The sequence below is a fragment of the Xylocopa sonorina genome, chromosome 9, assembly GCF_050948175.1.
Source record: "Xylocopa sonorina isolate GNS202 chromosome 9, iyXylSono1_principal, whole genome shotgun sequence".
In the NCBI taxonomy this organism is placed as follows: Eukaryota; Metazoa; Arthropoda; class Insecta; order Hymenoptera; family Apidae; genus Xylocopa; species Xylocopa sonorina.
This window is the reverse complement of record NC_135201.1, coordinates 7,811,879-7,839,654: the sequence shown is the minus strand read 5'-3', so window position 1 is coordinate 7,839,654 and position 27,776 is coordinate 7,811,879. Positions and strand designations below refer to the sequence as shown.

The 27,776-nt window shown below is 38.0% G+C and overlaps 3 protein-coding genes across 5 annotated transcripts; all 3 read right to left on the bottom strand.

Moving 5' to 3' along the window:
• Nucleotides 1–559: 559 nt before the first annotated feature.
• Nucleotides 560–3,425, bottom strand: Ras64b (ras-like protein 2). Its single transcript, XM_076902209.1, has 4 exons — nt 3,133–3,425; nt 2,400–2,487; nt 1,959–2,170; nt 560–1,623 (listed from the first exon to the last, which is right to left on the bottom strand). Exons 1-4 carry the CDS (start codon nt 3,235–3,237, stop codon nt 1,429–1,431), a joined length of 600 nt encoding a protein of 199 aa, XP_076758324.1. The 5' UTR covers nt 3,238–3,425; the 3' UTR covers nt 560–1,428.
• Nucleotides 3,426–7,572: 4,147 nt separating this feature from the next.
• On the bottom strand, nt 7,573–11,534 carry Med26 (mediator complex subunit 26). 3 transcript variants are annotated; one of them, XM_076900684.1, is made up of 4 exons: nt 11,264–11,534; nt 9,625–9,699; nt 9,119–9,397; nt 7,573–8,898 (listed from the first exon to the last, which is right to left on the bottom strand). In XM_076900684.1, the coding sequence occupies exons 1-4, from the start codon at nt 11,324–11,326 to the stop codon at nt 7,675–7,677; spliced, it is 1,641 nt and encodes a 546-aa protein (XP_076756799.1). In that variant the 5' UTR covers nt 11,327–11,534; the 3' UTR covers nt 7,573–7,674. The 3 variants fall into 3 exon arrangements, with proteins under 3 accessions (XP_076756799.1, XP_076756800.1, XP_076756801.1); XM_076900685.1 differs by having other exon boundaries at nt 11,471–11,530; XM_076900686.1 differs by lacking the exon at nt 11,264–11,534 and adding an exon at nt 9,914–10,049.
• Nucleotides 11,535–15,209: 3,675 nt separating this feature from the next.
• Nucleotides 15,210–16,809, bottom strand: Max (MYC associated factor X). Its single transcript, XM_076900933.1, has 4 exons — nt 16,652–16,809; nt 16,537–16,596; nt 15,866–16,100; nt 15,210–15,724 (listed from the first exon to the last, which is right to left on the bottom strand). The coding sequence occupies exons 1-4, from the start codon at nt 16,688–16,690 to the stop codon at nt 15,543–15,545; spliced, it is 516 nt and encodes a 171-aa protein (XP_076757048.1). The 5' UTR covers nt 16,691–16,809; the 3' UTR covers nt 15,210–15,542.
• Between the last annotated feature and the right edge of the window lie 10,967 nt (nt 16,810–27,776).

The following is a 27,776-nucleotide window of genomic DNA, read 5'->3' as shown; positions in this document are numbered from 1 at the left end:
ATTTGTTTTTCCGAGTAAACTGTTAAATAATTTATTACTGCTATCATATCACCACTGTTTGTTCTGTGAGAAACACATTTCAAAGTTAAATGATGGAATATTATTATCAACGTACAAATTCAATTTCGTAGCACATAATTAATAACTTATCAAATTAGAATGTTCAGTACTCCTCTTTTTTTGTTGGTATAGTAAGCAATGAAAAATAACAAGAATATGGTTCATTTTTTCGGTTAAAATTTCATTATAATTATAAAAATGAACAGAAATGAGTACAAGAAATCTTGTCAAAAAATTTTTTATTACTAGAAATTTTTTACAGACACGTATTGGAGCTATACGTCAATTTATGTGTAAACATTTATTACAAAATACATAACTATAAAAATAAATGAAATTTTATATTCTATATCAGCTTTCCAGTACTATTGTAGTTATACAAATTGGTTTTTATTAAATTTGGTATAGCATTACAACACGAGTAAGATTCTAAGATTTTGATCTAATATGTTTTTTGATGAAACATTTTAATACGCACGTATTTGATACAGAAAACTGGGTATCAAGTATATACTTAAAAATCACTTATTACGACGCATGATAATTTATTCGCATATAGTTGCGTGTACGTGCGAGATTTCTACAATAAATTAATTTCTTCTTTTATTTTTAACAGAAGGTAACATACTAGACAGTATTCGTGACAATATTAATAAACTAAGCTCAGTTTTGCAATTATATGAACACATTGAAGTACTTAAAACTCGTATGTTTTTCAAGTTGTGGCAGTAAAAGATAAAAAATATAATATTTATTGTCATTATGTTAAATCATCAGATTAGAACTGTTATTCACGTCACTATGTTAATATCTTTTACTACATTGCATTAAATAAATATATACATACATATATACAAAATAAATATCTTAAATAATGTTATGATTCGTTAAAAATCGATAATAAATTTAATATATAGGGATATATGTGTCTCACGATAGTATTAAATATATTAGTATATTTAATATAAAACTTACATTGTTACTGATGCAGTTTTAATAAAATATGGAAACAGTTATTTTTATTTCTTATATTAAAATTACACGATTAAACGAATTCTTGTTGTTACACTTCAGATCTCGTAACTATCATTGCATTAATTCGTTTTCTAATCGAGAGTATAAAGTATTCGAAAATATCCATTAGAAAAAAAAATTTTCTAAGATTGTGCGTGCAAAATTTCCAAATCAGTGTAAATATTTCCAAAACTATTTCAATAATCCTTCGTTTCTTATTTCAAATTCTTATTTCGATCTCTTAAAGCTTCTATTAATTCTGATTTAATTGGTTCTATAACTGTGATTGCAATCCAACCGTTTTGCACCATTTCTATGGTGCAAAGGTGGATGATTAAGAACACATATGGCACGTTACAACATACAGCATTTCTTTTTGTTTTTCTTATACTTTAATTCTAGCGGTGGTCTCTCGGACAACTGAAACTTTCTAACAATTCTTACTAATTCGTGAAATGCTTGGTCGACATTCATTCTTAATTTCGCGCTACATTCGATGTACGGGATTTTCAGTCGTCGAGCTTTGTTTTGCGCCTCCTCAATATCAATCTAAAACAGTTAATAATAACATGTATTATTAATTTAACATTCTTTATTCCAGAGCAGAATTTCTCCGTTATTACAGTACTTTTAACACTTTATAGTCCACACGAGGCAATAACTACTAGTGCCATCAATAGACTATAAAATGCTCCTGACATAGAAGGAATTAGAACTTTTTAATTTGATAAGATCTGTCTTCGCTCGTCGATTCAGAAATATTTTCTTCTCCAAACTACTATCTATACGTTCTAAAAGGTATAATGTACTAAGAAATGGTAGATGTTTAAACACATCACATATGCTAGCACCTAATAACTCTTCTCTCATTTCTTTTTACTCACTACTCTATGATAATCCAAATCAGCTTTGTTCCCAACCATAAGCATTGGAAACTCTTCTCGGTCTTTCACTCGAAGAATTTGTTTGTGGAACTTTTGTATCTCGTCAAAGGATGAAGGGTCTGTTATTGAAAATACAAGAAGGAATCCTTCGCCGCTTCTCATGTATTGCTCTCGCATAGCACTAAATTCTTCTTGTCCCGCTGTGTCCAGTACTAGAAAATTACATAAATATTATTAGCTTTGCAATCGAAATCATCCTACAAATATTGCTTTTTAAATATTCGTTAACTGACCATTCTAATGTTTTTTATAAAGTATCAATTTTCTAAAATTAAGTGAAATAAGGAATTCGTTTAATTGCGTAATTTAAAATAAACCAGTAAAATAAGTAAAGTAATAATTAATAATACGTTTTGTGCCACATATTGCCAATTTACTTACTGTCAAGTTTCGCGGGAACGTCGTCGATAACGCATTGTTTGGTGTAAGAATCTTCGATGGTGGGATCGTAATCGGTAACAAAGTAACTCTGAAAAAGTATGTACATATATACATATATATATTAACCACATTTGCAAAATTTTCTAATCATAAATAATGAATAAGGATTACATTACAGATAATAGTGACAATTACAACCATAAAAGTTTACAATCTGCAGTAATGTGTTTCAAAGTAACTCAAAAATAATTTCGTATCGATAGAATAGAATATGCGATTTTATCGAATAAATTATCAGAACTCGACGTAACTATATCGATAATTCTATCTGAGGTTGTATGACATAATCAGTAATAAAAGCGGGCTACCTCCTACTTTTAACATGTTCGTCGGAGGATGTACATCGCGAATGGTCATAATTAAAATATAATATTCAATTGGTAGTCTTAGCATCACATTTAAATGTGAAAATATTCTAATGATACTGAAATATAAAATGATCGTTCTATCTTTACTCAAACGGACCAGGAATTACGTATGCATTAAAATGAATTCGACTGACAAATCTAGTGTATACACAAATAAATGACACGTGTGTACGTGCACGTAACGCGTGTACGTGTACGTTAGCAGACGTTATACATACACAAGCAGACGATACGCACGCTATATATACGTTCACGCGCGCCCACGCACATATCGGCTACACCTATTGGCCATAAAAAGTACTCACTTGAATGAATTGTATTGTAATCGCAGATTTTCCGACACCACCCGCGCCAACGACGACGAGCTTGTATGTCTGCGCGTAGCTCTGTTTGTCACCTGGCTTCGACATTTTTCATATGATCGATGGGGTTTTGGCTCGATTTAGAGGGGAATCTCAGTGACACATATCGAAAACCGCAACGACGAAACGTAGAAAAATATAAAATCGAGGCGCGTTCACATGCGAGCACCTAAGCGTTCCTTTACGTCAGATGTGGCGATACACCGAGTGCTGCATTATTTCCTTGCCAACCGCCACGATGTTCGCGCACTTCAGCGCAACACTGGGTGCCGTGGATCTTCTGTAAAGAGGAAGGAAAAAGAAAGAAACGCGAACCTACGGAAAACTATGCTAACGAATGAAACGAAAGAGGTACTGGAAGAAATACCCCTCCACCACGTACGTGTGCCTTTACGCGCGTGTGCGGGTGTTCACGTGCATGTATACCCATATCGTTGCTATTTCGATTGATTGCGCAGTCGCTATTACAATACCGCCCTCTTATATACGCGTATGCCTACTTAAAGTATCTTGCGAAGTAAACGGTTTCAAAATCACTCGATTTCCATCGCGATACCGATCGCAAATTGATATCGTTTGCAGCTACTATTTTCAGGAATGAACAGTCCCCAGGAGTTGTCCTGTCCGTTATTAAAAGGAGGAAAAATTTTCTATATTTTCATCTGAAAACGTATTTCGGACCAAACGGTATATGTATGTTGTATTATTATTAAAAACGCGTCGCATTCAGTAGGTATATTGTTGCTATTCGTAACGTAAATGTGTTCGACTTCTGTACACTTGAATTCACGATTGGACTTTTAATTATTTTAGAGGAAATAAGTTTATTAAAGTTAAACTTATAAAGGAAATTATATACATACACACGTACACAGTAAATTACGCTAACATCGTCGTTCAGCTTAATTATAATCAACTCTTTTATTATTTAATTATAGAATATCGAAACAAATTAGGAAATTAAATATAATAATAAATTATTAAGTTAATTGAAATCAAATATTTCTTAAAAATTATGTATATAGTATGGTGTGCTCCCTATTTGTTAGAATCCGCCAACACAAAGTGTATCAATTTACATAAAAAAAAAAAAAATTCGATTAAAACGAGGCGCTCTGATAACAGGAGTAAATCATCGATAAAGTATTGATATTTTTGGAATCTGGTTTATTACTGAACTCTCTTAAATAGCATTGCCGATGGATTTTAAATGTAGATATTCAGGCTCTTTTTGTGTTAACAACGATTCGAACAGACGATAACTGAATGAAACAAAAATATCTCGTGTCCTGAAATCACGTTTTCGTATTGCTTTACTACACGTCAGGCTCGTTCCACTTTATTTGGTCGTTATTTCGCATTATACCGTCTTCTTTTTTTTTGTTTTTCTCTTTCTTTCATTCCAACAATCGTCGTGTGTTACGATAGAATTGCAGAGGTACAAAAGGCACGGGAGACTTCATCTCAAAGATAAGCGCTTTCCATATAAAAGTACATTGAATCGTACGATCGATCGTGTGTCTCTACGTTCGATAAGCAGGAGGCTACTAATACAACTTAGGTGAAAACACTGCGTTTTTTTTTTAGTACAAGCGCATCATTGTAGAAATATAGATTTCGTTTCATATAATATCGTTCATCGTGTTATAAACAATCGGCGAACGTGGTTCAACATCAACCTTTATCCCTTCGTACGGAATAAATTTCGTTGATTAGTTCGAAAATTGCTATCGATGCGTTACGTAATAACGTACCATACGTTCTGCAATTGTAACGATAATAGAGAATTGTATGCAAACCAACGTTTGTTTAAAATCCATCCAAGTTAAACGAGTTTCGTGGTACTTCAATAGCAAACGACATCTATGCGTTTTATTTGAAAAAAAAAAAACAGAAATGAAGTGAACAGCGAGAGAACAAGAATTTAAACAAAAAAAAAAAAAAAAAGAAAACTTGTTACTTGAGGTAACTAAATATACAGGAAATTAATATAATTAGAAATTACATAAATAATCTAGATAATAAATGAAACTGTATGTTTAGAAATTATTAGAAACAATCGCTTAAACAATCTTGAAACTACTGTGTGCTTACATGCGTGTTGTGATATTTAATTATATTAACTTGTGTCTTTAATCTTAAATACAAAGGTATACAAATGTCTGTATAAACGAAATACTTATTATATACTCGTAAAGCAAGGCATTTTAATTAATATAAACTGGGCAACTAACACGAGAAACTAGAAATATTTATATGTACATTCTTTTGGAAACATCTCACTATATTTCGATCGTTATTATTTCACGACGCTCTCGATTCGAAACAAAAAAGGCTCACCAGCGATCCTCTCGATACTTTTTCAGCGTTTAACGTTCAAGTTGCTCGGGAAAACAATCTAATCGCAAAGTGAAATCAAACAAAAGGTGGCTGCTATCATTAAAAAATGAACACATATAAAATCAGACATTTTCTTTTCTAATTCAATAATGTTTCACAAAGCTTTCATTATACACGGTATAGTTGCATAGTATGTACATTTTTTTTTCTCTGTTTTTGTTTTTTGTTTTTTTTTTTACATAACACATAATATTATTTGATTATTACGGAAAATTGTTAATATATTTTGGTTCCAGTGTTTTCTGATCTCGAACGACCTATTTACATCTTTTAAGCAATTAAAATTTTCCCATCCTATTTTGTTTTCAAAAAAAAAAAGGTACACAATTTTATGATAATTGAAACGTTGCACTGGAACGTTGAACATTGCACATAATGCATCTTTTTCTTTTCCGTCAATATAATCGGGTGTGTTTTACTGTAATCTTTGAAAAAAACAAAAATTTCTCTTTACCATTTTATTTATAGATCTTTACTTTCATCTTACTGCACTGCGTTTGCAATGTACGAAATAAGACTGGGATAGAAAAATTTACAATGCACTCGAATCGTATTACTTTCCCCTAGAAGTATATGCAACATAATACCTTATTAGACAAGTATCTTTTTTTTAACTTTTAATCTTTAATTAAGGCCCCGCGTTATATTCGGTTTGACTACTTTTACCACGCGCAAAAAATTATGTTTTCGTATTATACTTAGATGACGGTCTCTGTACATTTCAATAAATATTTTTAATTCATAAACAAAATATTACTATGTTCAAAAAGCATTTGAGAATATTATAGCATCGTTCCTCTTTTTAGTCACATCATACAATACTACACACTTTGCTATAATCATTCCTTATACTTTTTGCCTCGTATCATTCCTCAAGGATGGCTTACAAATAATATTTGTCTCAACGAACCGAACAATATTTTACAGCAAATAAGATGTCTGCTCTTAATTTCTCATACGTTTTCTTTTTCACGCTCCTAAAATAATCTTTCTTTTCATGCGTAGGTTGAACTGTATTATTTCACTTCGATTATGTGCCTTTCGTTTCATGTTAAAAAAAAAAAAAAAAAAAAAAAGAAACCGAAAACGAAATAATTCAGAAGAATTATTCCTAGGAAGTGGATCAATTTCATTGTATTGTCTGACACAAATGATTGTTGATGTTTCCTGTAAAAAAATTTCTTTCCCTAAATCTGTTCATCTAGTTCGAGTGTTTATAAAAAATTTCATAGTTGAGTTTTTAAAAAAACTAATATACATTTGTGTTCTAGGTATTCTTTCGTTTACAGTCGCCCAATAACTGCCCACTTCGGTTGTTTACTTCTGTCATCTGTAATTGGTTTTCCCTAATGTTTTTATAATACAGCAGTAATGACAAGCAATATCAATGCCAATGAAAATGATGATGGTAATAATAGTAATAATACAATATAGACGACGAAAAAGAAGCCTTTTTCAAAGAGTATCTTTTGAATTTGTTAATACACTGTCACAGGTGTTGGAGTTAAAGTGTTACACATGTATGTATATCAAGAGACTCCGTATCACGGACTTTTTTTTTCAACCATTTGTTTTCTCATGCTTCTGTTTTGCCTAAGAGATGCTTCTACGTCAATTATGAATAATGATGATGCGAATGATAATAATAGCAATAATAGTAGCGGTGATAATAACAACAATAACAATAATAATAAAGGTAATTTTGTGATGTCGATGACGAAGATGATTATATCGACGATAACGATAATAAATGAATAAAGTAAAATTAATAATTGCAATGATAACGAACGTTCTCGAGAATGATAATCACGTTAGAAAATAATTCCCAGTTGTATTTCCTTTAGTAGCGTGGTCGATTTAATAACTTTGAAACGATCGAAGTATCAATTCGATTAATTAATGAGAGTCGACAATGAGTGACAAGGGTGGTACTAACGTGAGCATTTTATAGAAATAAAGAGCAATCATAAATTGCAATAGAAATCGGTTTAATAGATTGATCGTCGATCAATCTCTTTAATATTTTGCAGGGATTCTTCACAAGTTTTTTTTTCAGGATAATAATAGAATAAGATAATAAAATTACTAATCAATAATAACATAAGGCAATATGTGGAGGATCTGGCCATTGTAACTGGGCCTAGCTAGCATCTGATGCCATTCACGAAATTCTTGGTCTGGTTGACTATACACATTGTTTACACCGTTTACTTCCGACTTTACGTCATCCTTTACTTCTGGCTTCTCGTTAGAGGTCGAAGTTAAAGAGGACAATTTAGGTTGGAAGTTCCCGTTCAGTCCTTCTATACACTGCGCGTGTAACCTTTCTATATCCTCCGCAGTGACTTCTCTAGGTCGGTATTCGGTACTGTTTCGATCATCCGTCGATTCCGTTTCACAATCACTCCAATCTACCGTACTCGGATCTATAGGCGGTAACTTGGCCAATATCTCTTCGACCGTTAGATCCTGACACTTCTCGGGTTGGCTTTTCTGAACAACATTCGTAACTGACTTTTCTTTGTACACTAAACCGGACTCGTCGCACTTGGATGATGCGACGACGTCCTGACAGTTTTCCGTGGGCTTCAGCCGGCTTTCCGGCGACGCCTCCGAAACTGCGTTCCTATGGGACAAATTGTTCTGGGGGCCGCGAAGAAACTTGGATACTTGTTGCTCGTTGCTACCCCTCAGAACGTCATCCATGCTGGGCGATTCTACACTTTGACTAGGTAGAGCACTCGAATTAACGCTAGAATTAGTGCCGCGTGCCCGTAAATCAGCCAGCAGCTCCTGCGTCGTCTTTAACTTAGGATTCCTCGAGATACTAGCTAGTTTCTCCTTCACGCGATCCTCCAGCACGGGCTGCTTCTTCGTCGACTTACTGCCCTTCTTTCTACCACGTTTCTTTGGTCCTGAATCGTCAGGATCGGTGGAAGACTCCGTAAACTGATCAGAGATTCTTTCTTTAATTGCGGGGCTAGGCACTTGCATATTTAAATTACCACTTATATTCTCGCCGTTTAGGCGTTGTTTCTTAACGAAGGGTTCACTTTCGGTGATTGAGTCTGAGTCGTGATGCTGATAATTTTGTTGGTCCTTTATGTGTTCATCTTTTCGAAGGCGTTTGTTTGAACTGTGAGTTCGTGGCACTGCTTCGATCGAGTGGTGTTGGCTCGACGAGCCGAGCGTCGGTGGCACGTCGGAACTCGTCCTGTGGTTGCTGGTCACTGTAATTGACTGCTTGTTTGATGATGAGTTAGGAGAATGCGAATGATCACTATGCGCAGACAGAACTGGGCTAAGAACCTGTAATCGAAATGATATCGTATTTTCAACTGTCTTTCCTGAATGGAAAATGTATTACGCACAAAAATTAATTCAATATTTGTTGGAGAATAATTATTACTTTTCTTACTTTCCACCTACTTATGCTCATAGAATACATACACTGACGCACAATATTTATTACTTAAGCAAAGGTATTTATATACGATACAAATGAAAAAAGAAAACGTTAGCTACTTACTCTGAGTGGGGTAGTATCTCTCAACAATGGACTTTGAGGCGGCATTAGACCTCTTAATGCCGGACTCTGTGGTTTGAAACATCTTAATGCAGGGCTATGTGGTTTTGCTCCGTTAAGAGCAGGTGGTGCTGTGTCTGCTGGTGTAGGTTGTGGAGTAGAATGGGCAGAGGGTAGAACCATATCTCGCCATCGCCGTACCAAATCCTTTGCACGCTTTGCCAAAGCGTCATTGTTTGTTTTTCGTCTGAGTTCATTAATGTATTTTCCAAGCCTTGTAATCTGGAATATGTTCAAATTGAATTAAAACTAGTATAAATAAGTGGGTAGTCGATTGACTTAAAGCAACAAAGTACAGTGTGATAACAAAACACTTGTACACTTGCCGTGCTCTGTGGAAATATTCGGCGTAACTTCATAAATTAATTTTATATAGCGACAAGATGATGCACTCTATTGAGTATCATAAAATTGTAAAGTTTAATATACTATATTTGTATAGCTATTACCTCAAGCACCTCTTTAGTGATCGCCGTCTTTTCCAGGGCCGTAATGACATCCACAACAGCTCCCATGTCGATGACCTAGTAAATTTTATTAACCATGTCATTTCGAAGAATCAGTTCATTTGATGAAATATTATTCCTTCGCAGAGTATAGTTTATAACAAATTCAAACGATTTTATAGAAAGTTAACCATATATTGTAATTGAAAAGATTCTTTTATAATAATATACACAAGCTGCCCATTTCTCTAATTTTTCTCTGTATAATATTTGTATAAATTAGTATAAATACCTTTGCGCAAATTGAATAATTGCTACAAATTGTTGTTGCCACATTGCATGTTTTTACATAACATATGAAATATTAATAGATATTCACTGCATTGTATTATGAAAACAGATTAGTGCAATTTCATTCAATCGGCTTTAATTATTACTAAAAACGGAAATGAATAAATAATTTATGTTAAATTCATTTAAAAACATTTTGTACACATTCCACAAATTCTCTTACATCACCCAAGTGGCTTCACTAAATTAAACAAGTTAAATAAAAAGGTCTAGATTCAATACTTAATAAAATGCTTTAATCAAACGTTTTAACGGTACACAAAAAATGTTAAAACATTAATAAATTAATATCTACATTTAACGTTCTCTATACTTTTTTAAACAGCAAACGATCATCGTTTTAGCGACAATAATATATTTGCAATATTTACGATCTATACGTTAATAATTCGGAACGTAACAAAAGAGTCTCGATTCTATGTTTTATCGTTCGACAACGTGTGAATTGCACGGTGAAAAATGAATGATCGAATCCCTACGAACTGCAAAAGGTAAACAATAATAGTGCAATTTCGTTATTGGTACATGATATATACATGGATATACGCATATGCGAACGTATAAAATTCTCAACAAATACAACGAATATAAATAATCAACACGTGTCTATATACATTTTTTTTAATCTGCAGCGAGCGAGAAGCGTTTCGACTCGCGGCGATGCATACGTTTATCCGGGGAAAAGTTCGTGAAAACGGCGATCGGGCCAGGGGGAACGGTGTACGCGAGAAATGGTAGAATAAAATAAAGGGGGTAGAAGAGACGAGAGGCGTTCTGGATCTGGTACGCGGAATATTACTCCGGGTAGACGTAGCGAGGACCGCGGGCGTGTTAAATGCCAGTGATTCACGAAGGTACGAGAAATGATAATGCAAGTTGGCGGTAATATAGTGCGGTATCCCGGGGTGTAACAGTGTGTCTAAAACAGTGGAGGCTGTTCCCAGAAACGAGAGACGGGAACGAAAGCGGATCCTCGGCGAGTTCCATCTCGATTTTCGGTCATTCCACCTGTGTACATTGAGGTTATGCTCCAGGTAGTCGACAACGCGTTTACGTTCCCGACGGTGGGTGCACACACTCGTGCAAAGGGGATACTCGTCGACTGGCATCGGACGTACACACAGGAAGCGTATTACTCACTCACACGCGGAGCCGCCGCTACACTACATTCTTAGTGACTCTCGCGCACGCCACTGGTACAGGCACACGGCGCACGGGGGATCGAGAGTGGCCCGATAGCCGTTTGCGTGAACGGACGGACGGCGCATCGCGGATTCATTCCGCTACTTACATTGTATTCCTTATCAAGTGATTTCAACAATCTTTCGGTGAGCTCGGTGCAATATCTCTGCATCGGGGGGGCACACTTTGGGCCCTCGCGGGGAGATTAGGTTAGCGGAAAATCGGCTCCACGCGTCCGAGTGTCACGAATACGAGAGCACGGGGGGACTTGCAATGGCGACTACTGAACTGTGCTCCGCTCGCATGCCCTCCCTACCTCCCAAATGCCTCCTAGTCGCAGCCCATGCATCGTCCCTAGCCCCACGCCGCCTCATACTGCCAGGCGAACGCTACTAGCTCCTCTCGTGGTTGGACGAGACTCCTAACCGTTATCACACCTCCCTTCTATCCCCCACCTAACAACCAGCCGCTCGAATCGAATCGGGAACGGAATTTCACAGCTCACTTCAAACGGCTCTTCTTTTCGTCCTTTCAGCAATTTTATCGAAAATTTATCCTCTTTTTTTTCTTTTTCTTTTTGAAAACGTTCCGCCTTGCACGCATCTTTGCGCGTTTATTGTATTCTTGTGCTATTGGTTAGTGTACCCGAGACTTAAACTGGGTAGCGTGCAACAGCGATCATCGGAGTACGAGATAGAAATTTAAATCGTACGACGAAAAGGATGCTCTATTTGGAATGATATTTTTTAAATGTCTACGTTGCGTAAGATTTTTTTCAATGATTTAAAATTTTTACCAGCCTAGGACGAATGTGTATTCTAGACGATATGAATTATTGTATTTTGAAAATCAAATTTACAGCGCAGGAGCGACGAGGTGAAGTTAGCCGCGCGCAATTTGTGCAGCCAACGTGAGAGGCGGAAATGTAACTGTTCTTCCTTTTATTTCTGATATACAGTACAATGAATTTTCATAAAAATATGTATGCATGTATGTATGTACATGTATGTATGTATGTATGTATGTATGTATATATATATATAACAACACAAGAGAGTTATATTTTTAAAAACCATACATGTACAAATGTTTGAAAAAGGACAATAACCACGTAAATATCAATTGCTCGAATGAAAATTGAAATGTATCCGTGCATTACGATCATTACTTTTCAAATAAATTATCGCAGTTTGTGTGGGTAATGTGTGCTCGATAAGAGAAATTGTGCTCGGATGAACAACTACTTTCTACTATCAGAAATCTACGAATCACTCGTTTCATTGTAAATATTGTTACACGCTCTTTATCAAAGTAGTACATGTGTGTTGGTAATTAACAGTTTTTCTCGTGCGGCATTTATAACCTCTATTGGAAAATTTCGAAAATCTTGATATTCATCCATTCGAGCACGTATCGCCGCATTCGTGGGACTCGAATTGATAGGAAGATCCCTTCGACGAGTACGAGGAGATTAAATATTCAACGCGGTAAGACAAGTCATATGATTTTCTACGATTCCCTGCAAAATTGTATGTTAACTGTGTATCTTCTCTTTTATGCGTACGATTGCATTTTCGTTCCGTTTCCGAGGCGAATTATCGGAAAACGACGGATTTAGGATCGTTTTGTCGCGCTGCAAAAGGATACAAGCATTTCGTGTATTAAGGAAACATCGAGGAAGCTCGCGCATGTATTATCTTTCTGAAGTTGCATGTCGTATGGTGAATAGATTTTATCGAAATCGTTCCCAAGAATTGCGTTCGAGGATATCGTGATGCAACTGTAAAAAAACTCAAAATCGTCGAATGAAATTTCATTTTCGAGGGAAAAATTGAGTTCAGTGAAATTAATTTTACCACAACATGCCCATGGAAATATTATTTATAGATATTTAATAGTTCACATGCAAATATATTAAATTCCATAACAATTATTGCCCAATGGTTTATGGATCATCTGTTTTAAGTACTTTAATTTCATTTTGAACACAGCTGACGCGCGTATTGCACTCTTTCGTTATAACAGGAACATTTATGCAATAAGTTTTTGTAAAGTGCAAAGCAGTATAGTTACATATGTACATACGTATTTATTTATTAACTTATTTATATATACATATATATACATAATCGTGAACAATTGAAAATAGTCGGTAACATTAATTTAATTTGTTGAAAAACTTAATATAATATGAAAATTGTAGCATTTTAAAAATAAGGTTAAGTAGAACATATGTTCATCTAATTTTTTCTATATTTATATAAACGCCTTTTTAAAGATAATAGTAAATTACTTTGTTCACATATAGATATAATTACTGTATAATTAAGAGATATGTAATAATGTATATTGTATACTTTTGATTTTTTATGATAGATGTTTTGTCTTTAATGGTATTTGTTGATAGCTAGTACGTATAAAAGATTTATTCTTTACATGATATATAAGGTATTTAGTAAAATGTAAAATGGCAAAGTTAAATTATAAAATAGTATACGATTCAAAATTGAAATCAAGTATTTTCCTTTTTAGAATATTTTAGACTATCTTGTGAACGCTTTCAGATACTCAATTTGATACGCATTCGTTGACAAATTGTATTCATTTTTCTTTGCATTCTATTCTTCGCAGGACTTCTGTTAAATGAAACATATTCATCCGAGCATATTTTCTCCTGTATGAAATGTTTGACAGGGAGTTAAAAAACTAAGGGACTTAAACTTGGTACTTTTTTTTCTACATGTAAATTGATATTGTTTTCTTATAATTAAATAAAATTCAAAGTATTTGTCGTGATCTAGTTACGTATATTGAAATTTGTAAATGCAGACTGTTGCATTGATTTTGACCAATTTTTTGATACCAACATAAATGTGGCCAATCAATGAGAAATTGTAACACTAGATAGAGCCACTCCCCATTGGGCGACTGTCGGCCACTGATTGTGCGTTAGTGTTAGATAATTGATCAGAATTTACGCAGCAGTCTGTATCAATATTGTGCCGAAATTGTAAAATGTGAAAGTTACTAGGAAAATGTATTCAGACAAAGGATGAATGCCATCAAAGATGAAACTATATATATGTTCCAAAAATGATTTGAGATCACATAGAAATTAGAGACAATAATTTGTAGCATTGATAACAAGGGGGAAGATAGATAATTGATTTTTAAAATAAAGTATAAGGGGCAAGGAATGTAAATATAATAATTCAATGTTCAATGAGTACAAGTTTTTAATAGAGTTTTACACTTGATACTAACAAATTTTGGATAATTCGGAAAATAAATTTCTTAACATTATGGATTACAATGTTTTATTGCTATAATTTTAAACATTATTCTATCATCGATTAATTTGATTCTGTACTTTTCGCCTATTTACAAAGGTTTCATCGGGGTCAAAGTACAAGAAATATTTGTATTCAAAACAAACTATATTTTAATCAAAATGTATATTGCACCATTACCAATATCCGTTTATTACAGTACACACACTTGTAAGGTCAATAATCGACTAAACAATAGAATAATTTCTCTTTCCTAATTTTTATTTATCTTCTAATAATATTAAAATTTTTATTAATATAATTAAACTCTTATTCACATACAGATAATAAAATAATTTAAAAAATTTCATTTACAAGAGCGCACGTTCGGTAATTTTTCATTCATCGACATATCTATATAAACAGTGACTGTAATAAATAATTAAACAATTGCAAATATATATCAAATAAAGGTTACTATTTGATATTAGAACGTTTACAAAAATTATATATATTGAAATGCTCGGAATTGTACTAATAAAATGATCGAAAGATTTTTTATCAACATTACTTTAACCGAAGTTGTTCACTGTATCGATACAGTGACTTAAAAGAAATAAACAAGCATATGCAGCGATACAATATTACTTACTCCTTATATGAAATAATTATTCAATCAATGAAATTATCCCAAACTTTCTATAAATGTATAAATTGAAGAGCTGCGCGATAAAAGGATAACATTTCATATATCCTACATTTTGGAAAAGCACGAAAGACTTCTAAGATTCGACGAAAGGGGGTACCAGTGTTATCCTCTTTTCTACTCAGCTATTCAATTGAATATTTTCGAAGGTTGCTTCGAAGAATTCCCAATGTATTGTTTCACCGACAATTCGACTCGAATGAAGCAATATTACCTACAGTTTGTATTTTGTACACTGGTTCTAAGACATTCTCCGCTGAAAGATTCATTTTCATTCCATCCTGTCTTTTGCTCAGCGAGCGAGTGTCTTATATCTTTTTTTTTTTTTTTTTGGAAATAAATATTTATATAGAGTTTGGTTGCGACGAAAAAATAAATTTTTGCAAGAACGAGGGATTGGATCAAACCAGTGGTCAATGATGGAGGCCTCCAACTTTCAGCTTTTTCGACTGGCGTACCGTCCTGCTCGTCTCGCTGTCCGAAGATTCTGACTCTGTGTCATTGTATCCAGGCATTGGTACCCCTTCTGATTTAGTCACTTCGCACGTCTCCGCAGCAAAGTTGCCTGTTATCTTTGCTTTTTCAAGCGCCCGAACTGCAAACATAGTAGAGCACTGAATACTTATCAATAAATAAAATAAAACTACAATAGAATTGAAACACTATTAAGTTTTCTTTGTAAACTCTACTCGAGTATTACGTATGAATGTATTCCAGTTTTTACGTTACTATTTACTTTGGGATTCTAGCAGATTATTCTGTCGTTTCAAGTCATCGATATCCTGTTGATGCGAGGTATTTTTACGCCGCATAAACTGTATATATTCAGCGGCCTTCTTGAGTATTTGCGCTCTACTTGCAACCTTCTCTCCTTGCAATGCGGGTACAGAATCTCTAAGGCTCGAGAAGCTGTCCTTAATGTGATCCCTGCGTTTGCGTTCCAGCGCATTGTGGTGTGCACGTTTTTCTGCCTGAAAGTATAACTTCGTTACTCTCTACTTTTTATACCGTCGTTCAAGCATTTCAAGCTGTAATTACCAAACATTAATCGCTACCTTTAGCCAAAGACTATCGCTATCGAATACATCCCGATGCGCTTTAAATGTATTAAAATTGATCGTTTTCCAATCAGATTTAGAATACAATTTTAAAGTTTAGTAAAGATGTATTGATTAGAATACTTTCGTTGCCTTTGAAAACGTGTTTGAACAATCCAGTGAGAACAGAGAAACGTTTTCATCGACTTGTTGATTAAATGGAGCGGAAAACGTCAACCTAACCTCAAGAATATCAATATTGTGCAATTTATCGAGAATATACGTTTGTAATATTGATCGAATAAGAAATATCGCGAAGTGAACGGAATTAGAAAGCGAAGATAGAAGAAATAGCGAACGATGAACTTACTTGGGAGTAATATTGGGTGTTATTTGAATGCCTCTGTCGAGAATCGGAGTCGTCACCTTCCTGAAAAACGATGTCTTTGATAAGTTTAGTCGATGGGGCGTCTTTAAGGACTTACATCACTCTCGATATCGATGTCTCGATCATCGTCGCTCATTATAATTTCGTCGGATGCTTTAGTGATTGGTAAACAAAAGAGTTTGACAAATATCTGTATATAATTAATCTGCGTGTATACACACAGTGTACGCGCAAGATTCGACGGAAAAGTGAAAATCACCAGTAATTTGTCATTCTAGTTCTTTTATTTTAGAATAGATGCAGCGTTTAGCGATACATCGGTTGGTTGACGTTAAATAAAATCTTTTACTGTATCGTGAACGATTAACAAATTACATATGTGTTTTGAATCGATGCTTTTTTTTATTTGCAAAATTCGAGTACGCTAAGAGGTTATGTTTTTGGCTACGATAATGTTTTAAACTGTTCTAATACAAATTTGGACAGTGTTTGCAATTTATTAACCTGTCGTCGAATTACATTTATGATTCTTTTTCAAAATTGAATCTATAAATATTCTGTTATTTAAAATTCTAGTACTAGTGGAGTACAGCTGTTTAAATAAAGAAATTCGTTGATTTTCATTGAATAGAAAGAGATAGGTAAATTAAATCTCCCGCTTTAGAGGTAAGAGAGAGAAAGATACATAAGGAAGCTATAAAAAAGAGTGAGACAGATGATACTGACTCTATTCTGGTACCCGTGGCGCCATCTCTGTGAAAAGTGCTCAAACTGGTCGCTCAGCATTATCGACAGTGAAGCGAACTACTTACCGACCAGTGGCGCCATCTCTGTGGCGAGTGCTGAAACTACTCGTCAAATAGTTTCCGCGCTCGCCACAGAGATGGCGCCACTAGTCGGTAAGTAGTTCGCTTCGCTGTCGATAACGCTGAGCGACCAGTTTGAGCACTTTTCACAGAGATGGCGCCACGGGTGCCAAAGTAGAGTAAGTATCATCTGTCTCACTCTTTTTTCTAGCATCTTTCTCTCTCTCACCTCTAAAGCGGAAGATACAATTTATCTGACTCTTTCTACTCAATGAAAATTAAGGAATTTCTTTATTTAATCTGCAGTACACTAAAATTCTGTAATTAAGATGAGAGAGAGAGAGAGAGAGAGAGAGAGAGAGAGAGAGAGAGAGAGAGAGACAGAGAGAGAGAGAGAGAGACAGACAGAGAGAGTGAGAGAGAGAGACAGACAGAGAGAGACAGAGAGAGGCAAAAAAAGCGGAAACGAAGTCAGGAAGGTAATAGATGTGTAATATATATTATATTTCTATTGGTATTCATTATTTTTAGGGTAATTGTTATATTTTTATGTTAATATAAAGCTGGAAGCAGAGCTTTGAAGATTAAGTGCATTCAGAGGAATATCTTTAATTAATCACTAATTATCCAGTGGTATACTTCGAAAATTATAAGTAAAAGTGGACAACGAGGAGCTGAAGGGTTTCCATGGAAGAAAGAAGAGGACAATCTATCGCAGTACTAATTTTTTACCATTATATATTAACTTTCAAGCATAATATTATATTTGCTTTTACATTATGTTATAGTAAGAATACTCTGTTTGTAAATGTATATAAGGTTTCAATAAATCTCTAATTATTATTAACAAATTGTTTAATCAATTAACGACCTGTCCAGCAGTCCTAGAAACCCCAACCCCAATCCTTAAACGAGATGAAACTCGTAAAAAAATAGTCCCGCACAGAATTAAACTGATTGCGAGCTGAAATGCATTAATTCCCGGTAAATGACGTCACTTCCTAGAATCTCTGGAATTCCAGGAATTCTCGATGACGTCATTTCCAAGAAGTGGCACTATTCGAATACCTCCTCATATGTTATGTTCTCCTGATACAAAGTCGATTTTTGGGGGTTTCGATCGAAAAATTGCGAAAGTATCAGGAGAACATGACGTCACAGGAGGTATCGGTAATTCCAGGAATTCTTGATGACGTCATTTCCAAGAAGTGGCACTATTCGGATACCTCCTATGACGTCATGTTCTCCTGATACATTGCCGATTTTTCGACCAAAAATCTGAAAATCCGACTTTGTATCAGGAGAACATAAGTAGTGAGGAGGTATGCGTGCCACTTCTAGGAAAATGACGTCACTTCCAAGAATCGCCGAAATTCCAGGAATTCTCGATGACGTCATTTCCAAGAAGTGGCACTATTCGGATACCTCCTATGACGTCATGTTCTCCTGATACATTGCCGATTTTTCGATCAAAATCTTGAAAATTCGACTTTGTAACAGGAGAACATAACATATGAGGAGGTATTCGAATAGTGCCACTTCTTGGAAATGACGTCATCGAGAATTCCTGGAATTTCAGCGATTCTTGGAAGTGACGTCATTTTCCTAGAAGTGGCAAGCATACCTCCTGTGACGTCATGTTCTCCTGATACTTTCGCAATTTTTCGATCGAAACCCCCAAAAATCGACTTTGTATCAGGAGAACATAACATATGAGGAGGTATTCGAATAGTGCCACTTCTTGGAAATGACGACATCGAGAATTCCTGGAATTTCGGCGATTCTGGGAACTGACGTCATTTTCCTGGAAGTGGCAAGCATACCTCCTGTGACGTCATGTTCTCCTGATACTTTCTCGATTTTAGCGATCGAAACCTTGAAAATCGACTTTGTATCAGGAGAACATGACGTCATAGGAGGTATCCGAATAGTGCCACTTCTTGGAAATGACGTCATCAAGAATTCCTGGAATTCCCGATACCTCGATTCTTTCGATCGAAACCCCGAAAATCGACTTTGTATCAGGAGAACATGACGTCATAGGAGGTATCCGAAAAAAAAGCGGGAAATTCAAATTTCAGAAATTGCTGTCTCGATCGAAAGACCTCGATTTTTAGGCTTGATAATGACGTCATTTCCGGTAATTGAAGAAATTCAAGCTTACAACTAGTTTAATTATGTGCAGGACTATTTTTTGCGAGTTTTAACTCGCTTTAGGACTGGGATCGGTCTTTACAGGATGTTATTTAGTAATTAAACAGTTAATTAACAGTATTCAAGCGTTTATTGCATCATTGTATAATTTTACAAACTACAAAATGTTCTTACAGACTAATTACTACAAACTATTGCTGTAAACTTATTAGAAATATATCTTACAATTAATTCTTAGGCTAATTTATATTATAAACCCTATAATTTATAATATAAAACATTATAATCTATAATATCGATAAATTAGTTCTTAAGGTTCTTCTTAATTCGAATTAAGAAGCTACAGACCTAGCTGGAGTAGTCAAACAATTAATTTCTCGTCCATTTCCGCTGTATCTCTTCGATTCCTGCTGCAAGATGCTCCAATCTTCGTTATCAACCGAAATCCAGCCCCTTTGGTCCCTTTCACATCCCTGTCGCAGATAAAAACTGCAGAAAATCTGCAAAACGCAATTGAACCAATTAACAAACAATTACATTGAACCCACATACGTAATCACTCCTTAAAGACTCTTTATAAAACCTACCATAGGAGCACTCAAACTGTACACAGCATTAAGATAAAAATATAATCGTTACACCCAGTAGTGCCTTCTTCTAATTTTTTCAATTACCAACGCTACTCCTGCATATCTCCAAACCAGTCCTCAATTACGAGTTTCAATGCACTCAAACTGTAGACAGCATTAAAATGAAAACGTAATCGTTACACCCAGTAGTGTCTTAGTCTAATTTTTTCATTTACCAACGCTACTCCTGCATATCTCCAAACCAGTCCTCAATTACGAGTTTCAATGCACTCAAATTGTAGACAGCATTAAAATGAAAACGTAATCGTTACACCCAGTAGTGTCTTAGCCTAATTTTTTCAATTACCAACGCTACTCCTCCACATCTCCTAACCAGTCCTCGATTGCGAGTTACCCAATCGAGTTTCAATCCGATCTACACGCGATACGCTTGATCCCATCTCTGGCTGGAGAACGCGACTCTGAGAGAACCCGAATCGAGCATATCCAGCAAATCGGTTCGATCGATTCCGCGGGATCAGCGGATAAAAAAACAATAACTCCTTTTCCTCGCATTGGGCCCGTTCCCTCACCCCCTTCTCTCTCTCTCTCTCTCTCTCCCTCTCTCTCTCTCTCTCTCTCTCTCTCTCCCTCTCTCCCTCTCTCTCTCTCTCTGACACTCGAGCATCAAGGGCTGGTCTCTCGAGCCGGTTCGCACGTCCGTACGCGGTAACGCAACAACGCGCGGACCAGCGATCCGGTTCCGTGGAGCGTGACGAGAGACCAGCGTCTCTGAGGCGACGCCAGTGGGCGCGTCTCGCCACGCCTCGCCGCGAATCGCACTCCACCGCTGACGCGATTCCGCCCACGCGGCTTCTGAGGTGGGGAAACGGGCGGTACGTTTGCAGGGAAGCACGAGGAGCAGCGAGTTATTGAATTCGTCGAATCGGCTGCTCGTCGCGAGCAAAAAGACGACGGATAAACGACCGGCCAGGCAATCGTTTTATCCGTCCTACTGATCAATCTATTAGCCGGTTGCTAGCTCCACGGATTCTGAGCGTCGTCGCGCGTTCCTTATTTTATTGTCCAATACTGGAATCGACATCTGTGCCACAATTGCAAATGCAAAGATGTACGAAATCTATGTCGTTCATCGTTCTCGCGTACACGTTAATCAGCTGCTCGTTACACCGATTTACGCAGACATACATTGGTTATCGATAAACGCAACCTCCTACCATACCACGTTTATTGATACTAGTGTCCTAAACGAAGTAAGCGTAGAGTGGTTTTATCCATAAAACCATCCCTAAACCCACGCTGTCCTACGAGCTCGCCAGACGAGCCATAACAAACGAATAAATAACGCGCAGCGTATGCATCCCACACTCTTTACCGCGCAACGAGCAGCTAACGACGCTTACCTCCTCGCATCGATCCGACGAGCTATCACGCGCGTGCTTGCTACCGTAGAGCCTGCATAGCCGTCCGTAGGTAGCCGTTTGGAGGGAGGTTCGCAGGATTTTCGAGAGCACAGCCTTTCCATCTACCCTCTCCTCTCTTTCTCACTCTGTCTCTCTCTCTACCTCGCCTTCTTCCAGCTCTGCGAGACTTTTTCATGGACAGAGCCGCGAGAACAGCGTCGCAAAGCTGCTGAATCGGCTGGCGAACGATGCCCACGCCCAGCAGAGGGTGGGGCGGACGAATGGCGGCTACGATGGGCGTGGCCAGCGTTCATGGCGGTGAACAGACGCGACACGGTCAGCGTGAACGCGTCGCGCGCATCGTGGTTGGTCATTGGCCACGCCCACCGCGGTGGGCGTCGCGTAGCAGCCTCGAGGGCTGCTCGTGGCGGGAGTAACGAGGGCCCAGGTAATCGAGGGGGAAACAATAAAGAGACCGGCGGCGTTCGACGTGATCCAAGCTCGTAACGCGAACGAGGGTGGAGAAAGTCGGCTCTAAATAGGATAGAGGGGGGAAACGAATGTGTGTTTTTGCGAGTATGGAGGAGGAATCGCTCGGACGGCGAGATAAGGGGCACGGGTGGGAGAATGGCGGAATGTTTTCGGGTTTGATTAATACTGGCACGGCTGGAGGGGGCCTGCGGTGAATCGAATTTCGCGGTAATAAGCGAAATTTCGAGCGGCCAGCGCGGATCATTCCTTCAACGAGGCTGCTCTCTGTAAAATGGAGTTCTATCCTTCGAAATATTCTTCCTACTCTTAACGAGATTTATTAAGTCCAATTTTGAAATAGTGCTCAAGTGTCCCTAAAGTTCGAGCCCTTGAAATATTTTTGCTACTCTTAACGCGATTTATTAAGTCCAATTTTAAAGTAATGCTCAAGTGTCCCTAAAATTCTATCCTTCTAAATATTCTTCCTACTCTTATCGCGATTTATTAAGTCCAATTTTAAAGTAATGCTCAAGTGTCCCTAAAGTTCTATTAGGAATCTCGAAATATTCTTGCTACTCTTAACGCGATTTATTAAGTCCAATTTTCAAATAATGCTCAAGTGTCTCTAAAGTTCTAAATATTTTTCCTACTCTTATCGCGATTTATTAAGTCCAATTTTCAAATAATGCTCAAGTGTCCCTAAAGTTCTGTTTCTCGAAATATTCTTCCTATTCTTAACACGATTCATTAAGTCCAATTTTCAAATAATGCTCAAGTGTCCCTAAAGTTCTGTTTCTCGAAATATTCTTTCTATTCTTAACACGATTTATTAAGTCCAATTTTCAAATAATGCTCAAGTGTCTCTAAAGTTCTAAATATTTTTCCTACTCTTATCGCGATTTATTAAGTCCAATTTTCAAATAATGCTCAAGTGTCCCTAAAGTTCTGTTTCTCGAAATATTCTTTCTATTCTTAACACGATTCATTAAGTCCAATTTTCAAATAATGCTCAAGTGTCCCAACGGATGTATCTGTAAGTGAAAAAGATCGTTCTAGGCGGATACGAGTCAAAGGGGAGTAAATTGAATCAGCACCGCGAAATGATCGCGCGATGCAACGCGAGGCGTGCGAGGGGCGAGGGTTGGTGGGTAAATTTACGATGTTCGCCGGGTACTCGCGCGGTTGGGCGCGCGACAAAAGCGGCTGAGGGATAAGTCATCCTGGTGACTCTATAGCGAGCGACTTGTCACGGTGACGGTCACGGTTACCGTCGAGCTGCTCGTGCAAATAAGAAGGCGGTCCTTCTGGAAGGAATATCGCGGATAAAGTGTCCAAGTGGCTCCATCGTACGAAAGTCACTGCTGTTTTCGAAAAACGACGCATCAAAGAATTGACGAGCGTCCATTTTTTTTTTTTAAATTCATCCACGCGTTTATTGAGTGGTACGATCGACGTAACGCGCTCTGCTCCTCTTCCTGCTCTTATAATACACGGTTTTAACGGAGGAACGTGATCGTTCTCGCGCAAATTGAAACGGACCCTCGTCTGAACATGAGGGAACGTCCTCGCGTGCGAGTTTAAACGCTGAAGACTCTGCGATCGCTTAAACTGCGCGTAATTGAAGGCACGCGTTCTAATTTCCAACTGATGGGATTGGACAGAGTCTGGTGGGTTTTATAGAAATTTTTATGGCTGTACACTTTGTGTATTTGAGTAACGAGTTTAATAGAATCAAGCTTGAACTTGTCATCTTTATTGAACTTATTATGGGACGTGTTTAGAAGTTCCTTCGTATTTATTTTTTTCTATATATATTTCTCTCGAATTTGTTGCAGAATAAAATATTTTATAAATGGATACATCGAAAGTATACGCGTAATAATTTTCGTATCAGTTTTATATCCATTAGTACTTAGAATCGCGAGGCTTGTGAATTTTAATTAAATAGAAACTGAACTTTTTAATCGTACCATGTAATTTCGACGATCTAACGAGCAATCGAACCGTATTCTAGCATTTTGCTCGAGGAAAGTCTAAATACAGGCTTTCTTCTTCTACGCAGCAACCTGTGGCGATTTAAATTGTACCAGCGATTATTTGTATTGAAAAAAATAGTTCTTGGTCCGTTTATCGAGCCAACATCTCATTACATCAAACATTGCCTACCCATTAAACGTTTCATCCATCTCGATGTGCAATTAATCGCATATGAAAGTGAGCGCGACTGGACTTAAACGTGGTCGATCCCATCCGATTAACTCCCAGCGTCTGTCGTACGGATAATAAAATAATTCCTACTAAGAACGCGAACGCGAACTTAATCAAAACGTATCGCGAAACGAGCGCACGCTAGCTTTCTACCAGTGCACTACGTATCCTAAGTAAAATCAAAGACACGTAGAGAGTACGACTCGAAACATTCGAGAGAACTACTTCTACAATTTACAAAATAATAAATTTCTTACGAATTTCTATCCCATGCCTTACTATAATACAATAAACCTACATAGACCAAATCAGTTTTAAACTCCATTCATCGACAGCAGAAGTAACAAATAAAAGCTCGAATCATCTCTAAACTCAATACGAGATTAAAACAGAAAAATAAACATCTACTCTATCCGCATCTCTGCAAAAAACTTAGCAACCCCCACGACATACAAAGATCGACAACTCAATATTAAACTAAACCAGAAAAATAAACATCATCCGCATCTCTGCACCCATCAGCTTCCTCTCCAACGAGCTACGAAACGCAAGGAATACTCAAAGCCCGCGTGTCCCTCGCGAAACGGATTAACAATCGCCCAACGCGGATGCAATTCGACCAGCGTTTAAAAAAAAGCATCCACCCCCGCGACATACAAAACTCGACAACTCGATATTAAACTAAACCAGAAAAATAAACAAAATAAACATCATCCGCATCTCTGCGCCCATCAGCTTCCTCCCCAACAAGCTACGAAACGCAAGGAATACTCGAAGCCCGCGTGTCCTCTCGCGAAACGGGTTAACGATCGCGCAACGCGGACGCAATTCTAGCAGCGTTAAAACAAAGCGTCCGCGTAACGACTAGGCGGAGGAGTACGCACGACGCGGTGGACGGCTGGTCAAGGAGGGGAACGCGCGTACGCGCCGCGAGGAGAAGAGTGTCGCGCGTGGTGGGGGCAGAGCGGCACGCCCAGCGGGCCAGCGGTCGAGTCGCGCGCGGTGGGCGTGGCGCGGCGCGGGCAACCGGCTCGCGGCTCGCTGGCCCCGTCCGCGGAGTGGGGGCGAGCGAGCGCATCGGGAGTGTGGGTACCGTTCGAGCGCAGTGTCCCTGGAGACGCGACGCTGGTTGCTCGATTTTCATCCGACCTTCCGGTTTTCCATCGACTCGTTTTCCGGCCCGCGTGCGCTCGCCCAGTGTCGCTTCCGGTTCGACAAAGTGTCGTTCGTCCGAGGGAAATCGGTCGCGTCGACGTATTTGGGGTAAGTTTCTCGTCGAAAAGTAGCCGCTGCGAACGGTTCGACGGCTGGCGTTCGTCGACGCGGAGACTTCGACGCTGTTTCGAGGGCGATTTCGTGGAGAACGCGAGAGGACAGTTCGAAGAGAGCTTCGAGAAGGATTGAGAATTATTCGTCTGCCAGTTTGGATGCAGAGTTCCGGAGGATTTTGTTTGGACGTTGAGAGACGTGTTTCTGTGAACCTCGAGGTAATTGAGAGTTAAGTTGAAGTCGATTGGCATTGGTGGGGATATGGACATTGTTGGCTTGTTGAGAGGGTTGAGAGAGAGAGTAATAGTGGTTTTGAAGAGGTTGCTGATATTTGGTGACAAGTCCAGTGCTTCGAGCAGGAGATACTGTTAATCGTCGGTTGGAGAGGACTCTGGCGTTGCTTTGGGCACTCGTGGGACGATGGAGTTTGTGTAATAGTGGATGGATTCAATGATCGTAGGGGCACGAGGCGAAGGACTGTAAATATCTGTTAAGCAAGCGCAAGAACGAAGACTTTTAAGGGTTTCAGTGACACTGGAGGATACGAGTCGAATGTCTAATGTCGCTACGGGAACTGTATTCTTGGACACTGATGTCTACAGTATGACAAGAGGTACATATGAAATTCGAGATCGTTTATAATTTTAGCGGTAATAACCAGCGTTGGAACAACTTTTTCTGATGCGATTACCTTGCAGACGACTTATGTGCTTCTACAAACGAACGGTACTCTTTGTACGGAGATAGTTGTATAATTTGAGGTGTGTTTGCGACGCAAACTGCATCGAGACTGTTCTCACTTCATTAGCAGCGTACTTTGTACCAGTTAAAGGATTCTTGAAACTATATTCCCAACGATAATCACGAAAAAAGTGTGCAACATAGCCAGCTGTAGCTGTAATTAAAAAAAAAATTCAGGAATAAAAGGAAACAATTAAACGTCTCGACAGGCTACAATTTTAACTAGCATTTGTTTGTTCTGTTTTTAATCCAGCGTCTAATAATTCCCTAATTAATGTAATCGCGGCTCGCGTCGGCTGGCGTGTGTCATTTGCAGACTTCAACGCGGCACCGTTTGCAAAAACAACGTACCACCGTTCGTGATTCGATGTGCCGTACGATACGTGCGCAGCGAGACTCTAATCCCGGTTATTTTCACTGTGTCTTATCATGTTTCCCTCTGGCGTACTTATCCTTGCAAAGGCTGCTTGTCACGAAACTATTCGCCAGTCGAGAAGGACCGCTTCTGACGAGCGAAGTGCACATTACCTGCTGATGAAAAGAACCAGCACCAATTACGCTGGCACGGTCGCTCTATTTGATATCGCACACCCTATCGATACTTCTTAATTGGATTTCACTTTCCCCAATTAAACTCGACGTTTCGATTATTAGCAGCCGTTTAGTCACGTTCAAATAGAAAGTACCCTCCGCATCGACAACTCTGAGAACCTCCATTAGCTATTTACCAATTAAAACTGTTTGATTTCCATTACTCGAGTCCCTCGAAGAATCGTTTTTCTCGTAAACTTAATTTCCACTCTAATGTGTCCTCCATTTTGGTCCACCTGCGGCTACAACACTGTGCAACGATCTTTGTTCGTGCTGTGGATCGTTGATCGCGAACCAGGACTCTTTTCTACTAACCAATCAGACAATTCTATCGAGAAAAGCGTGCTGCAGACAATGTGAAACGCGTAAATGCACTTTAAAAGACGCTCAGCTGGACAGATTCGTCTTAAGAGCCACGCGAAAAGTATCGAAGGGCTCAGAATCCAGTTCACCTCGTCGAGGAATTACCGCTATCTGGGTGAACGTCAAAGGGGTTGCTCGATGTAACAGAGCACGACGTCCCATTACACAGGGACACCAGTATTGGTCGTTTTCACGCGACCAGTAATTGTTAATGGCCCCTATCGCCCTGTAACGAAAGTTATTCGCGTGTGTGTCACACCGCGATCCTATCCGTCCAATTGGAAACTTTATTTCCCGCGATTAACCCGCGTTAAACGCAGCCCTTTGCTAACCGCGCGCCTACCCGGACGGAAAACTTGATTCCACGATTTTAATATCCCATTGCGTAACTCCATCGGTCACGAACCCGCTGTTTCTTGTTTTTAAAAATCGGATCGCGTTCTCTGCCCTCGAGAAATCGTTGTTATCGCGGATCGTAGCGAGTGGAACAGCTGTTCTTTTAATTAAATCTGCGTACACTTCCTTTGTCAGTGGAAAATAAAGAAAAGACAATTAGACGTACATTTTGCTTGGAATTTTTGTAAAATGGGAGAACGAAAGCTTCGCGTCTCTTCTGTGTACTCGTA

Bases quoted from the DNA above. Each gene is read 5' to 3' on its own strand.
- Med26 (XM_076900684.1), bottom strand. From the start codon at position 11,326: ATGCAGAGATATTGCACCGAGCTCACCGAAAGATTGTTGAAATCACTT. The intron at 9,700-11,263 runs GTAAGTAGCGGA...AAAATTTACTAG, and splicing joins CACTTGATAAGGAATACAAT to GTCATCGACATGGGAGCTGT. The intron at 9,398-9,624 runs GTAATAGCTATA...AACATATTCCAG, and splicing joins TCACTAAAGAGGTGCTTGAG to ATTACAAGGCTTGGAAAATA.
- Ras64b (XM_076902209.1), bottom strand. From the start codon at position 3,237: ATGTCGAAGCCAGGTGACAAACAGAGCTACGCGCAGACATACAAGCTC. The intron at 2,171-2,399 runs GTAAGTAAATTG...GTAATTTTCTAG, and splicing joins CGTTCCCGCGAAACTTGACA to TACTGGACACAGCGGGACAA. The intron at 1,624-1,958 runs GTGAGTAAAAAG...TAACTGTTTTAG, and splicing joins ATTTGGATTATCATAGAGTA to ATTGATATTGAGGAGGCGCA.
- Max (XM_076900933.1), bottom strand. From the start codon at position 16,690: ATGAGCGACGATGATCGAGACATCGATATCGAGAGTGAT. The intron at 16,597-16,651 runs GTAAGTCCTTAA...ATCGTTTTTCAG, and splicing joins ACATCGATATCGAGAGTGAT to GAAGGTGACGACTCCGATTC. The intron at 15,725-15,865 runs GTAAATAGTAAC...CTATGTTTGCAG, and splicing joins TAATCTGCTAGAATCCCAAA to TTCGGGCGCTTGAAAAAGCA.